Below are 16,678 nucleotides of genomic sequence, written 5' to 3'. Positions count from 1 at the left end.
AAATACCCATCGTAGCTCAGTGTTTGCTGCAATAGAGTTTTAGAGATGGGGCAGCACATTGAAGTAGGAAATCTTTACATACATAAGAGTTGATGTTAAATACTGAGACCCATAAGCATGATTCGTTATAGAATTAAATACTGCTTATCAAGATGATTTCAAACCATTAAGTAAATCTTCAATAAACAAGTTCCTTAAGAAGTCATCTCAAAGGGACCAAGCAGACAAAGAAAATAGGTCCTGCCTTTATAATGCGAATTTCCTGCTGTAGACTTTAACAATATTTGTTTGCAAAGTACTGTTTGAAAAACGCAAAACAAATAATCTAAATACTGAGGAAAAAGCCCACACATATCTTATGGCATTTCAAAATTGTATATTCAATTCAATGTTTTCAATCTTTATAAATGTCATAGTTTATTTTTCAAATACTTTTCACTCAGGAACATTTTAAAAGCATTTAAAACGAATAAGCTGGTGTCGGAATGTAGAGGGAAACACTTGCTAAGGCCTAATTTACTTTTCATTGGATTCAGACATTTTACTGCCTGTCTCAGATGCCAGCTGACGGAGTGCAGGAGATAGCCCTTTCTCCAGGGCCGTAAGAGCCTTTGTGTGCCAAAGCTTATGCTTTCATGCAATATGTGAAATGCAAAAGATAAAACACAATTAACATTTAATGTCTGTTCTTAAGCAATGGCTCAGCAAAAATATCACTGTTGCTATGCAGACGATGGGAGTTGATATTTAAGGGAAGGAAGCAGCACCTGAGGGAGAAAGCTACCTCTCATGGAGTGCTAAATGAAAAAAAACGAGTTCCCTAAATGTGAGCAGTGAAAGGATACACATCAACCAATCAAAAGGATTGTAAAGAGTTATGCTGTAGGGGAGGCATAAACACAAGAAGAGAAATGCCAACCATTTACCAAGATGCAAGCAAATAAGTGGCATCAAAGCCAGCCAATGGTAAGCAATGGGAAGGCTGTCAAGTCACCTGTTGACTGGAAAAAGTTAGGAAAAAGGAGAAAGCAAGGCATAGGAAGAGGGGGAATTTCGCTGGGAACACAGAGACACAAGTAAGAACCACCATGAACTGAACTTCTCAGATATAAACACTATGAGGGGTCATTATGACCCCGGCGGTCAGTGTTATAGTGGAGGTAGTACTGACAACAGGCTGGCGGTACATACCGCCATATTATGACATTGGCGGTTTGGCAAAAGCCAAACCGGCAATGTACCACACCGACCGCCACGGCAGTAATGACCGCCGGGCTGGAGACGACAGCCGCCCATGGGAGTATGACCCCACCTACCGCCATGGTTTACATGGCTTTGTTACTGCCACGAAAACTATGGTGGTAGGCTCTATCAGTGCCAGGGAATTCCTTCCCTGGCACTGATAAGGGTCTTCCCCGCCCCCTTCCCCTCCCAGGCCCCTCCAACCTCTGACACCCCGACATACACACACCTACACACACAGACATACACACACATACACACACATACCCACAGTCACCCACGCTTGCATACATCCATGCACACACACATCCACACACACTGACATACATACAAGCACGGAAGCACACATGAATTCACACAACATACACGCACACTCTCATCCATTCATACACACGCATTCCACACACCCCACACCCACATGCACGCACGCACACAGAAACATATGCACACGCACACACACATACAACACTCCCCACCCCCCTCACCTGTCGGAGCACCCGACTTACCTGCTTGCAGGGGGTCCTCCAGCAGGAGACGGGACGGGGCGCTGCTGCCAGCAACCGCGTCCGCCAGCAGAACACCCCCAGGCCGTATCATGGATCATGATACGTTCTGGGGTGGTCTACTGGCGTGACGCTGCTGGTGGCAGCAGCACCACCTTACCGCCCTCCGCCGCCGGCTACGGTCATAATGTGGTGGTCGGCTGGTAGCCATGCTGATGGTCTTTTGGCAGCCGCCGCCGTGGCGGTAGGCGGCATTTACCACCTATGTCTTATTTAGGGCCTATATAATTTAAGAAAATTTATGTAGGTATCTGTTGGTATTTATGTAGCACAAAGCTAGTTAGGAATCAGTGGAGTGCTGCACATTACCTGGGGGGATGAGTGATGATCTACAAGATCATGTACATTTAGTGAGGATTATCCAAATAAATGTCACTTTTTTTTTATTTATTTTTTTAGCACAGAGACATTAAGAAATTTGCTCAAAATAATATAATGTTAAGCCAAGTTTCAAGGCCAGGATTTGAACTAGTGTCCCTCTGTCCCAAAGTCAGCAGCTCAATCCACTAGTCCACATCTTCTCCATTGACGCCCATTCAGTATCCCTGCTGCTGTGCAGCAGTATCAGCATGGAACATCAGGGGACATGTCAGAAGAGTCACCTCCATGAGCCATTCCAAAGGATTGTGCCTCAAACAAACATTTTATCCTTGTACAAATTTAAATTTTCTCCTGGTACCAGACTGCTGCTGACCCACATTTCGGTACTGTCTGTGCAGTGTCTGCAGCTATTGTCGCTTCTGCAGTGGTGAGATATGAAAATCTATTTTTTACCATCAACTTGGAGGCCCCTCTTCATTGCAGCTTCCTCCTGTAGTGGAGAGTCCCTGAGGTCCATGTCTTGAAACAAAACTGTAATACTCCTACCATTCATTGCTCTGGAAAATCTGAGTGAGCTTGGTGAAAGTCTAAAACTCCCTTTCACCAAATCCCCTTGTCTCTCTGGACTGCTGTGGCAGGTGTCCTTTAACAAATGAGTGCATCACCTCCACTACAGTTGTTCCAGCTGATATTGGAGGGAAGCCAGGGAGGCTCGAGGCTCTCTGTTTGTTTATAGTCACCTCAGTTTTATTGTCCAATATACAAATGGTGCATCCCACCTTGTCTCTGAACCCATCACATTAATTCAGGTGTTCTTCCACTTTGCCAGCTCTATCCACCAAGCCATCCATCTTGGAGTCCAAAGTTTGCATATCCACCTCCGCTTCTGGGAGTGTTCATCTTGCTTGCATTCTAGCTCCCCCACATATAATTTATTTTAATGCTTTGAGGTGACTGCTACAGCATCCAATGTCTTGAGGCACTCTTGCCTATTTCACTATTCCCAAGGCGGTAATTTGTAAGTTTGTCCTCAGTTAAAGTGATAGCAAGAAAGATTCTGTATGGGGACCCAAACGTTTCACTGGATGTCTGCTACTGCTAATTGGTATATTTTGTTTTATAATAATGTTTATCCTAGTTGCACCAATGTTTTTATCTGTTTCATTGTCTCTACAATTGCATATGATGGCAAAGCTCATGAAATGCTTTCTAAGTGTTCCTTCCTGCTGTGTACATTTTTGAGGAGCATTCCTTTATGTTGTGTTGTGTGCGGAGTTCAGTTGAACAACTTTCTTGATTTTAAGAGAAAAATATCCTTTCTTCTTGTGAAAATGTCACTTTTAAGTTCTAATTATGTTTGTCTGTAGATGTATGATTTTTGTTATAGTTTTATTAGAGTTCTTACACATGGAATTATCTTTTGTAGTCCAGATGACATTGGACCTCTCACGAAGCAGATGATTGGTTATAATCTTACAACAAAGCAAACTCCAAAGGAAGGTGTCAAAGTCAATAAGGTAAGGAAAAAGCTAACTTTTAAGGAATCATAGAGTATTCATGAACCCTCAAGACTCCCCTTTTTATATGTGAGTGGACTGTTCTAAGAGTTTTATTTAAATATATTTTCACTCTTTAACAATAAGTAGTTCAAATTGTTTATGATGTTTTGAGCCTGTAGTGGTCTGACTCACTGTCTTATATATGTAGAGGAATTGTTTGTTGTTATTTATTTGGAGTGTTGCTTCTAGAGTTTTGGGTTAGAGCCTGTTTGGTTAGTCATCCCACTGTTCAAGCTAACATTCCTTCTTACCCTAGCATTTACGGTTGGCTTTTGCTTAAAAGATCAACCTTCAGTTGAACTACTTGTCTGTGTTTTGTCATTATTCCTCCGCTATAAATTGCAGATATGCTCCCTTGCTGCCCACCCTGGCCATTTCATCATGCTTGTCTTCTGCTTTCTGATTGGCTTGTCATGCATGATGCTAGAGCTACAACACTTCTTCCAACTGGATTGAATTGCAGGAATTGGTTCAGCACTCACTTTGATCTATAACAATATCTGTGGGTTTTATACTGCTTTTACCACCTGTTCCTGCTCTTTTTGGAGTTCATGCTGTGGTCCACGACCTAGGCCTTAGGTTATGTGTCTTGGTCATGCTTGCTTTCGATTAACAGAGTCTGTCTGATTGATGCACTTAGCGACATACTTAATTGGGACAACAACAAATTTATGATTTTAACTTAAAACATATGGCAGTGCTTTTAAATTAGACCCTTTGTTGTCAAGACATTTTTTCTTTCTTCTGATATCAGGCAGATCATAAATCGCCCTCCTTCTTTCCTCCAAGCAAAAGACGACCCCCTAGCAATTAGCAACCCTAATTTAAATCATTTACCAAGAGTTTTTGTGCATTCAAGAGAAACAGATAAAACCCCTAAAGGAAAAGAATCTTGTAAGAGCACAATTTGGGTTTTGAATTGTAGGAAGTATATGAACATTTACCACCAATCTGTGTGATAGTAGGGGGGGAGTTAGACGAGTACTACAACATTCATTTGGACATCAGACCTAGTTTAGCGTTTATGCAACAGTTCATTAAAAGAGTACTGCTCTGAATCTGTTGTCTCCTACAAAGCTGCCTTGTGAGTTTTCGCTATAGGTCATTGGTTGAAAAACTTAAAGTGCAATTGCTATCGATCAGCTATAAATGTTGCATTTTGTCATTTGGCAAACAGTATATCTGACACTTATTTGGAACTGCTAAATAGTATTACTATGCTCTTGCATCCTATCAAAGCACAGTATCACACTTTTAGATTACTTTTTGGGTTTTCTTATTCTACAGCAAATCCCCTGGTTCGATTACAGTTGAAACTGAAATGCTAGTCTTTGAAGGAAATGTCCTTAACGAAACAAAGTAGCGCCTGAGGGAACTCAAAGTGATTGGCGCGGCGTACATAATTGAAGGTACTGCTACAAGCCCTTATTTCAACCTACATAATTGTAGGAACATGGCTCCTTGTAGTAGTTACCCCCCCACCCATCTCTTTTTGCCAGATATTGATGCTGACTTGACTGGGAAGTGTGCTGGGATCCTGCTAACCAGGCCCCATCACCAGTGTTCTTTCACTTAAAATGTACCATTGTTTCCACAATTGGCACAGCCCTGGCACACAGATAAATCCCTTGTAAATGGTACCCCTGGAAACCAGGGCCCTGTGGCCAGGGAAGCATGTATTATGCCACCCTGGGGACCCCCTCACTCAGCACATGCACACTGCCTCACAACTTGTGTGTGCTGGTGGGGAGAAAAAGTCTAAGTCGACATGGCACTCCCCTCATGGTGCCTTGCCCACAACCTACTGCCTGTGGCATAGATAATTTACCCCTCTAGCAGGCCTTACAGCCCTAAGGCAGGGTGCACTATACCACAGGCGAGGGCATGGCTGCATGAGCACTATGCCCCTACAGTGTCCAAGCCAATTCTTAGACACTGTAAGTGCAGGGTAGCCATAAAGAGTATATGGTCTGGTAGTTTGTCAGCCACAAACTCCACAGTTCCGTAATGGCTACACTGAATACTGGGAAGATTGGTATCAAACTTCTCAGTACAATAAATCCACACTGATGCCAGTGTTGGATTAATTGAGGAATGCACAAAGAGGGCATCTTAGAGATGCCCCCTGCATACCAGCCCAACTACTAGTGCAGTTTCTGCCAGCCTGCCACATCCATGTAGGTTTCTGGCCTTTGTGCACTCTGTGACCAGGAACAAAGCCTGTACTGGGTCGAGGTGCTTCACACCTCCCCCTGCAGGAACTGTAACACCCGACGGTGAGCCTCAAAGGCTCAAGCCTGGTGTTACAGCGCCCCAAGGAACTCGAGCTAGTGGAGATGCATGCCCCCCTGGACACACACCCTACTTTTGGCAGCAAATCCGGAGGAGATAACGAGAAAAACAAGGAGGAGTCACCCTCGCCAGGACAGCCCCTAAGGTGGCCTTGGCTGAGGTTACCCCTGCCTTAGAAATCCTCCATCTTGCTTTAGAGGATTCCCCCCAATAGGATCAGGGATATGCCCCCCTCCCCACTGGAAGGAGGCACAAGGAGGGTGTAGCCACCCTCAGGGACATTAGCCATTGGCTACTGCCCTCCAGCCCTAAACACACCCCTAAATTGAGTATTCAGGGGTGACCCTGAACCCAGGAAACCAGGTTCCTGATGACCTGAAGCAAGAAGAAGGACTGCTGACCTGAAAGCCCTGCAGAGATGACGGAGACAACAGCTAACTAGGCCCCAGCCCTACCGGCCTGTCTCTAAACTCAAAGAACCTGCAACAGCGACGCATCCAGCGGGCCAGCAACCTGTACTGCTTCAGAGGACTGTCCTGCACCCAAAGGACCAAGAAACTCCAGAGGACAGCGGCTCTGTTCAACCAACAAAGAAACAACCAACTTTAAAGGGACTCCAGTCTCCCTCCGGAAGCGTGAGTCCCCAACACTCTGCACCGATGCCCCGGCTCGTGTCAAGAAGAACCAACACTGCAGAGAGGACCCGCTAGGCGACTCCAATGACGTGGACACCCTGAAACGACCTCCCTGCACCCCCACGGTGACGCCTGCACAGGGAATCCAGTGGCTCCCCCTGACCGTGACTGCCCGGTAACAAAGAACCCGACGCCTGGAAGAAGCACTGCACTTGCACCTGCAGCCCCCAGGCCAGAGAGAAACCAACTACCGGTGGAGGAGTGACCAGCAGGCGGCCCTCATCCTTGCCCAGTCGGTGGCTGGCCCGAGAAGCCCCCCTGTGCCCTGCCTGCATCGCCAGAGTGACCCCCGGGTCTCTCCATTGATTTCAATCTAAAACCCAACACCTACTTCCCACACTGCACCCGGCCGCCCCTGTGCTTCTGAGGGTGTATTTTGTGTGCCTGTTTGGACCCCCCCCCATGCTCTACAAAAAAACCCTGGTCTGCTCCCTGAGGACGCAGGTACTTACCTGCTAGCAGACTGGAACCGAAGCACCCCTAGTCTCCATCGGCACCTATGCTATTTAGGCCCTACTTTGACCTCTGCACCTGACTGGCCAAGTGTTGCTGGTGCTGGGTGTTTGGGGTTAACTCAAGGCCCCCAACGGTGGGCTGCCTATGCCCCAGACACTGAACTTGTAAGTGCTTTACTTACCTGATAAACTAACTTGTACTTACCGCCCCAGGAACTGTTGGGAGCAGAGTAAAGAGCACAGTGGGACTCCAGTGTGTGGCTCTGGCAGTGCGCCCCGGGGACAAAAATATTTGTGAGGGGCTCTGAAGTAAGGGGACCCTTATGCAAATTTGGCTTGAGGAAGTAGAACCACGTGTGCCACACTCCATAAATAATGAAACTTAGTGTTGCGCCGGCCCATTTCCTAAATCTGCCCCAGGGGGTTTCTGAACAATGCGGTGGAACACCTTATGCTCGTATTTTGCTCTTTTCTCTTGTTTAAAAGTGTAAATCTGTAAATGAGCATTTATCTAATTTCCTTCTTAAAGAGCCTGCTTTGTGGGGAGCTGAACTGGATTTTATGGCTCCCTGCACCAGCCTTTCTCTCTGCTTGGCTCCTGGTGTCCCTTTCCTACTGGTGGGGACATTTTGCTCAGGCTCTATGCGACTTGCCAGCAGAACATCCTTCTGTCCCCACTTCCCAGGCCCTAGACATCCTGGATGTCTTGCAGGGCAACTTCTGGGGTCATTGGAGTCCAGATTTCTTTTTTCATAGGGGAACCAACCTGGGACCCCGAGCAGATCTGTTCTCCCAAGTGGTCCTAAGGGGGCATAAGGAGGCTACTGCCACTGGCACTGGAGAGACCCATCTTAGTCCTGGGGAGAAGCTAAAATCTTTAGTCCATCTTTGCAGGCCATAACGTGGTTCCTCTTTCTATTCAGGCATTTTTCCGCTGTGCTTGCCTCCCAGGTCCAGAGTCTTCTCAACTGTTTTTTCCTTCTCAGTATTGTTAAATGAGGTGAACGGTTTTAGAGGCCAGGCACCCTAGGCCATTCCTGCCATTCCACATCGTCCCTCCACGCCTCTCCGAACCTTCCTGAACATCATTTTGGGGCAATCCAAAATGGTGACTTCAAGTTTTCTCTTAAGATGGCCCTAGCTCCACCCTTGTCAGACATCACTGTTTTTTTCCCCTTACCACCAAAAGCGAGCCCCTCCTGTGTTGGCTTTAGATGTCTGGGCTTCCTCCTTTATTCTAGTGAGCCTTGTCATCCCAGCCCAGTTGCAGTGGTGTGACAAGCTATTTATCAGATGCAGACTCCTTCCAACCCCTTTCCTCTCCAAGGTAACTGAGTCATAAATTTATAATCGCAACTTTTATCTGGGAGCTCTTTGTTCCCTCTGCTCGGCGGGAGCAGCTCAGTATGGGGGATAAAAGCATGGAATCTGAATATAAGCTGAGGCAGAAACATAAAACCATTCTAGAAGTCCCATACCATGTGAATTTAATGTTTTGAGATCTACAAAATTCAATATTTGTGTGCTTTTTGTCCCAGTTTGATACCATGCTGATCGCAGTGGACATGAGTGGAGTGAAACTATATTTTAGGGCCTATTTTGCCTGTATGTGCAATAAAGTAAAACCACTAAAATTTTCCAGTAAGCCCTACAGACCTACACTATGAGAGCCTGTTTTGATTATAAGGCCTACCCCCAGGTCAACACCAATCCTAGCAGCATCTCATCTGCAGCTGGCTCCTAGTGCCCAAATATCGGACAGCGCACAATGGTAATCTAATTCGTGTATCTTGTTCATGCGTACATGTCTGTGCCCATGTGTTCATGTGTAACCAACCCAGTGCCCCTTTACCTAGACGTGCAGCAGTGCCTGTATCTTAGAAGGCACGCACTGGTGGTAATTACTGTGAATTTACAGTGAGTGAGACGCTGGTCGGGAGACTCACCGATAATAAAAAGAAAAAAAGGGGGTAGTCAAAAGCAAAATAATCCTGGTGGCCTAAATGGACGGAACTAGTTTGCTACACATGATAACTCTAAGTACTGCTCTGCGGAGTCAGCGTAATCACTATTTGCGTTTACTGACAATATTAATAGAAAAGATGAAATATTCTGTGCTTAGACGTTTATTGTGAATTATGGTTTGCATTATAGGTTGCCCCTATCTGCTTGTGTTCAGTCCAGATGAAGATGCTTCATCAAGATTTTAAATGACTCCCCCTTCCTTTTTTGGGTCTCATCGTCGACAGTAACTTCATTTTGCCTGTACTGGGCATTTTCTTCCATCTAACGGGGGGATTATGAATGCAAGCTGTTCCCTCTGTTTATTCAATGAACACATTGTTGATCAATGTAAAGGTGCATCAACAGGTTTGGAGCGAAGTGTGTGTGTGTGTTCGTGTTTGTGTCCTTGTTCTCGTTCTCTTTTTAGAAATGCACCTTGCTAGGTCTATTGTATGTGCACAGAGCAACCATTGTAGTGTCTATATGTTATTATTCATTACTGTTGTCAAATGTAGTCATTCGATTTTGTCTGGTTTTGTCCTCTTTGTTTTTCATGCTCTTTTCTCCTCCTTTGGTTTAAAACCAGCATATGTTTATTGTAGAGGACTTTGCAATATTAAGTGTATTATATTTTCATGAGACGGCTTTGTTAGAGGTACTATGCCATACCCAGGTCCTACGACCTATTGGGTTATCCTATTGTTGTGCAATGCCACATTGGGCACAGAGGTAAATTAATTCTCTCATATAGCCTTAGAACCCGCCGTAGCGGGCTCTACCGGCTATTAAAGGCCCGCTCCCCGCGTTAAATGCCCGAGCCGAAGGCGAGGGCATTTAACAAGGGAGAGGGACTTTAATAGCCGGTAGAGCCTGCTATGGCGGGTTCTAAGGCTATTAGAACATTCTGCCACACAGGGCAGAATGTTCTATTAAAAAAAAAAAATGTTCACGGAGCCCGAGGGGATTAGGATCCCCTCGGGCTCCGTGAGGCTTTGTTCACAGCTGCTGCTGTGAACAAAGCGAACATTGGAATGCTGGCGCTGCGGGCTTTTACCGGCCAGTAAAAGCCCGCAGCCCTCCATTGTTTTCATTGGAGCCCCCAGCATTCCAATGTTCTAATTTACATTGGGCCACTCATCCATGCATATGAGAGAACACACTCTGAAGATAGTGCTTGTGCTGCATGTGTGCCAGCACTATCAGTGCTACAGAGGAGGCTATACACTTCCATATAGCCTCTTCTGTAATACCATTGTTCCCCATGGTAATGCGAAGCAGGTGCACCCGTCTGTTGCGCCCCGAGGGTACAATGCATAATATGGCCCCAGATAATCAGCCTGCCTCAACTGACTCCAGTAGTGTTTGCGCTAGCTCCTCGGTAGACTAGTGAGTTGTTTCGACCGAATATTTCTTAATAGTAACGGATTTGAGTGCTGGAAACCAGGGAAGCAGTTATCACAAGCCATGTTATGTATTATTTAATGTAGTAGGTAATACATATGAAGTTCTTAAATTAAAAAAACTCGAGCTGAGTATATTTGTCAATAAAAGTGCAGAATTTATGTAGCTTTGTTAATAAGATTAATAATTGTAGTGAATAAATAGTACTCACATCCTATTGTAATAATAGTATTGTGAGCAATTCGAAATACTCCCTTTTGAAAAAAAAAAAGTCATTAGAATAGCTTCCTGGTGTTTCAAATCAAAGATACAATGCAATAAAAATATTGAATAGGCAAATTTGTGAGGCATCTAAACTCGAAAAGAAGTAGAGAGAGCTGTGTTTTAAAAAAAATCAGAAAATAATACTGAAACAGTCTAAGAAATATCAAATATCAAGAGAAAGAAAAATTTTGACTTGATAACTAATTTGAAGTATACAAGGACAAAACAATTTGGGGAGCTAATTCTGAAGCATGTAGGTAGAAAAAGAATAATGGCACCACCTGCGATAGAGGACATATAGGATATGATAGAGTACATATGGGTTAATTATACAATCAGTATGTGTAAATTGTACTGTAATAATGAAAGATTAAAAGAGAATAAAGATATTGAAATAAAGTGGACATAAAGAAAAATGTTTTACCTTCATCTTTAAAGCGTCAGTTAGTTTTGTTTCTTCATTTTTTACATGACATTTGCACTTGCACATTCCTCTGTTCTCTGCCCTCTGTAAGCATTCACTTTCAGTGTGTATTGTTTTAGTTTCTACTATTAACTTGGGGCTTTTACTATTAGGGTTATGTTTTTTTGTAGTTTTCAGGGGTTTTCAATAACTTGAGTGTTTTTGTTAATCAATTGGAGTGTTTTGTTGTTGCCTTAGTCACCTTTCCCTTTTGGGGTGCGAGTTTCTTCTGCTGCCATTTTTTAGTTTTTTACATGACTTTTGAACCTGCACTTTTGGGGGAATTACTTACATTTCTCTATCATTTGTCCTTGTTCACTTTGAGCGTGTATTGTTTTAGTTTGTACTGTTCACTTAATACTTGGGGTATTTTTTTAGCAGTTCCTAGGGTTTTTATTAATTTGATTGCTGTTCTTTTTTAATGTTTAGGTGGACTTTGTTGTTGGCTTAGTCACTTTTTCCTTTTTGGACTTTTGGAGTGTGAGTTCCTTTTGCTGCCATTGTATTTTTGCTTTCTGCTGCTGTTTTGGCAGTTAGCGGTCTACTCGTTCGACTGCATAGGAGGGGACTTTGACTGAGTTGGTGCTCATAAAGAAACCAGTGCGGATGCACAGTGGATGCCCGCAGCGGGCGCACCGTTGGCAAGCCCATCTGGACCTGCCCGTGCCCTTGCCGCATCCAACGCCAGTCATGCTGCCAGTTTTGCTTCAGGACAGCTTGGCCCCATTGTTTAATCAGTGGATGAAATAAAGGCTTTAGGTAAGAAGACATGTTGCAAACTTGCAATATCAATTTGAATCTTGTGAAAGTAGTGGGATAATTACCCTGAGTCATCTGTCAACAGGCTATCATTATTACCCAGGATGATGAATTTGTCACAAGAAAAAAGAGCCCAGGTTTTAACTTGGCGCTCATAGAAATGATAGCAATAATAGCAAAATGCAGGGGGGCTGATAAACATTAGCTCTCTCTTTTAACACGGTTTAGACAGTTCCAGCCTACTGATAAAGAAAACGGAAACCTGGTACAATGAGTATCCCAACCCAGACACAGCATTGCAGATTCCTCTGGGCTACACCATATGCCAGGGGGCAAGGAAGGGAAGTCACGTTGGGGTGGGGGGTGGCTTAGCTTTTGTTTTTCAATGCTCTGTGTTTCATATTGATAAGTATAAGGGGCAGAAAAGCAGGACTCCTTCTCTGGCATTTTAATCAATTGTGCCCTGTGAACTAGCTCTCAATTTCTGGTCTCACTAGTAGAGGCTGTAATTCCTCATTGGCTCCAGTAATCCACCTTTACCATTCCGAGTGGCCTTGACTGTCATATAGATTATGCTAAGAATGGTGCTGCTAGGACACATGTTGATCACCCAACTGCTTCAATCTTACTCAGTTGTTTACTAGCGCTACACATCAGGCTAGCCATATTCCGGAAGTAGACTTTGCAAATGGACAGTCTTTTACTGCTGACTCCCGAGATATGGTCAAATCATAAGTTTATTTTTCTTATGTCAAAAGCTCTTAGAACCAACAGTATGTCCGTAGGTAAAACTGGTAGTATGTGTCGCTTGTGGGGAAAACTCCAGGACTCTGCATTTGTTCATCAACTTTCTAGTTCTCTCTCTTTGATATTAGGAGACGTAAACAATTACTTAGACAAATGTAATCACTGGCTCACTGAGGACATCAATGAGCTATTCGCTCAGAATATCAATACTAAGAAGACCCCAGCTTGATCTGTCCCTTAGTTTTCTCCCTCATTGGCACAAGAATGTCTTAGCTATAGGAAATTAGAGCAGGCCCTGGACGGCCATGTACACTCAAGCAGATAGTCTCTGTAAATTAGCCTTAAATACCATAAAGCTTTCATAGAAGCAGAGAAGCTGTTCTTTGTTGCAAAGTTTGAAGCAGAAAATAATGATTCCCATGTAATCTTTCAAATCTCTAAATATTTTCTGCAGCCTAAAGGCTGTTGTTCAAATCTCGATTCATTGCAGGAATCCTGTGATAGGATGGCTGACTTTTTTTTAGCATAAGATCCTGACTATCTGTTCTGGTTTCGCTCCTGTTAAACCAGTGGCAATGCCTAGCAGGATTCTATCGAACTGCCTTTAAGCAGCCTCTATGAGAGAGGATAGTACCATCATCTTGGAGCAGTCTAGATATGCTATTTTGAAATGTAAATCTGGATCGCCTTTAGACCTCTAGCCCCCGCAGGTGCTAACAGATAGTATTAAGATTATCAATCTTGTTCTCAATGCCTTACTTAATCACTCCTCGTGGCTCTTGTGCTGGATAGTTGGAAGCTCATCTTGGTTAAACCTTTGCTTAAGAAACACAATGGTGACCTATTAGTTATGCCATCCTTAGGTTGGTTCTCCTCTACCCCACCAAAAAAAGATTTGCCTGCTTACCTCCTGTTTTTGCTGATTGTTTTTGTTGGGCTTTAGACTATCAGCGCATTACCACTGCTGACCAGTGCTAAAGTGCAGGTGCTTCTCCCCTGAACACGATAACATTGGTGTATCTATAATTGGTATATTTAATTTACTTGTAAGTCCCATGTAAAGTGGTCTACCATATACCCAGAGCCTGTCAATTAAATGCTGTTAGTGGCCCAGCAGCACTGATTGTGCCACACACTGAAGTAGCCCTTTAAACATGTCTCATCCTTGCCACTATAGAGCTTGTGTGTGCAGTTTGACTGGCAATTCAACTTGGCTTTTAAAACCCTTTGTCAAGCCTGTCACTCCCTTTTTATTACATATGTCACCCCTAAGGTAGACCCAATGTAAGCCATAGGGCAGGGTGCTGTGTTACTAGAAGATAGGACATGTACTTTTAGGTTTTACATGTCTTGGTAATGAAAAACTCCAAAAGACGTTTTTCACTACTGTCCATCCCAAGGCCCTTTTTGTATTAAAGGGGAGGGGAGCCAAGTGCCCCATCCTGGGACCCATTATGGCCCTGTAGACCTCACCCTCCTGCGCCACTCATTTAAAAAGTAAAGGGAGGGGTGCCACGAGTCCCACCTCCCTGATCCTTGATAGGCCCTGGGGACTCCATCCCCCAGTCATTAAAATTAAGGGAAGGGTGGCAGCTCAGCTCCCCTCCGCAAACCTCATTAGGCCCTTGGGGCCCTATCCCCTGGACCTTTTTATATATTAAAGGCCCTCCCTGAGCCTTGATCGGCCCTGGCTCCTCAACCCCATTGGCAATAGCGAGGGAAGGGCACGCTTCTGACTCTCCGGGCTGATTTCAGCTCTGGGGACCTCATCCCCCGGGCCCTGTGTTGGTGTTTGGGGGGGGGGGGGGGGTGCATGCAGCTCTTCTCACTAAGCTGATTTTGGACCCGGTAACAGCTGTTATACTTTCAGGGTAGGGGGCATGCGGCTCCAGACCCTGGGCCAAATTCAGCCCCTGGGTCACCATCCCTAGGGTCCAGCACTGGTAAAGGTGGGTGCCACAATCCTGTTGTTGGGGTTGTGGGGGGAGCCTCAAGGTCACTGTGACCACAATTCGCTCCCTACACTACATGCAACGGGAGCCAGCATTCCTCCTTCCCCCAGGGAGCAGATCTTAATGCTGCTTCCTCAAGGCAGGAGCACTATTTAGATTTGTTTCCCACTGCACACAGTCTGAGCAATGCCCTACGGAGGTGGTGGTCCCTGGGGCTGTGGGGCAGGCAGGGCACCCCCGTGTTATATTGATTTAAAGCCCCGGGAAGGTGGTGGTCCCCAGGGCTGTGGGGAGTAAATTTAAAAAATGTAAATGCTCCCGGACATGGCCCACCTGTGGTCTCATAGAAAGAAGCCAGGGAGCCTGGGCATGTTTTTAAAAAATTTGCAGCAAATTCATGAATTTAGCGAATTCACAGCAAAAACATGCTTTTTAGCCCTTCGGGAGGGGGGCACCCGACCACCCGAGCTAAGGGTTCAGGGTGTTTTTCACATTTTTTTGTAGGACTCTGCTGAAGCCGGATCCCAAGATGACTGCCAACACTTCCTGGTTTGAAGTGTTGGCAGCCAATTGGAGCTGTGCATTACCCTGCACAAATGTATTTTACCTTTAATATCTACAAAACAACTAAATGGATTTACGAAAGCATAATCTGCGTATGAAAGCTAGCTTTCTGCCAAATTTGGTGTAATTCCATCCAGTAGTTCGGGCAGTAGATATGTCTAAAGTTCCTGTAGGAATTAACATGGGAAATGCAACTTTTTTGACCCCCCTCTTTTTCTTGGGCCCGCTTGACTGATCACCCCAAAACTTTCTATGTGCAACAAGAATCACTGCACACTTTTTTTTTGTAAAATTTTGTTAAGATTGGTCAAACGGTGCCAAAGATTTAGGCTAGTCAAAAAACACTTTTTCTATGGAAACATGGTCCTAACTAGAACTACCTATGTAAAGGATTTGCAGCTGTATAATTGTATCTGATTTTAATATTTGTATTGCCTATACTGGCAAACACAACAAGTAAACATGAAATTTGTATGTATATATATTTTTTTAAACAAAACCGTACTAACCATATTCAATGTGTTTTGGTTTAGGTAATGGTTGCTGAAGCATTGGATATTTCGCGGGAAACATACTTGGCAATTTTGATGGACCGAGCTTGTAATGGACCTGTTTTGGTTGGCAGCCCCCAGGGAGGTGTTGACATTGAAGAAGTGGCAGACAAAAGCCCAGAACTCATCTTCAAGGTAGCCAATACGTTTATGAAAAAAGGTTCCACTTAGTAACAAAAAGTTAACTAAGAATATTTCTGTTTTGGCTACAGTTATCCAGTTAAACTAGAACAACATAAAACTGTGCTTCAGCATAATTAGAAGCGAATTTCCCCCTCTGTAGTTGCTGAAATTGTTTTAGGCCATGTGCCGAAAAAAATATAAAAAAAATATAAGGCATTGCATTTTATATTTCTAACATAGGTTCCTATAGTGGTTCAAAATAAGTACGTTATTATTTTCTTTGGCGTGATTATCGCATTGCCAGTTGAATGTTGCACCCTGAATAGTTCTGTAGTTTTAATGTTTTTTTCTGGCTCTTTATTATAATAGAAATGTGTTAAATGACATTTTTTCTCTTGACAGTTGTAGTAATTTCATCTCTGCCTTAATCTAGTTTTTAATTTCTTAATTTATAGCTAAGGTCATCATTACGAGTTCCTTGCAAGTCCTAATATGGCCTGTAAATGGGTATGCTGGCCAAATCGCGATATAAATTGTGCACTCATTTCAGCACCTTTAGGATTTTCACCTGATGTTTCTCCTCCTGAAACCAGATGTAATTCAACCTGAAAAAAAGTGCTGGAAATTGGTGTGGAAATAAAGTTCTGTGCAATAAATTCCCCTCTTGGTACAAATATGTGACATGATTATTCAGCAATCCCGCCCTCGATAATTCCCACACTC

General features: G+C 44.1%; 1 protein-coding gene across 1 annotated transcript in view; it reads left to right on the top strand.

Moving 5' to 3' along the window:
* Positions 1 to 16,678, top strand: part of SUCLG2 (succinate-CoA ligase GDP-forming subunit beta) — a 449,139-nt gene that overhangs the window by 197,993 nt on the left and 234,468 nt on the right. The window contains exons 4-5 of the mRNA XM_069206576.1: positions 3,553 to 3,643; positions 15,815 to 15,967. Of these exons, the coding sequence (XP_069062677.1) occupies positions 3,553 to 3,643; positions 15,815 to 15,967 (244 nt within the window). The remainder of the gene's footprint in view (positions 1 to 3,552; positions 3,644 to 15,814; positions 15,968 to 16,678) is intronic.

This window comes from Pleurodeles waltl, chromosome 9 (genome assembly GCF_031143425.1).
Source record: "Pleurodeles waltl isolate 20211129_DDA chromosome 9, aPleWal1.hap1.20221129, whole genome shotgun sequence".
In the NCBI taxonomy this organism is placed as follows: domain Eukaryota; kingdom Metazoa; phylum Chordata; class Amphibia; order Caudata; family Salamandridae; genus Pleurodeles; species Pleurodeles waltl.
The sequence above is the reverse complement of the archived record's forward strand: the minus strand, read 5'-3'. Positions and strand labels throughout refer to the sequence as shown.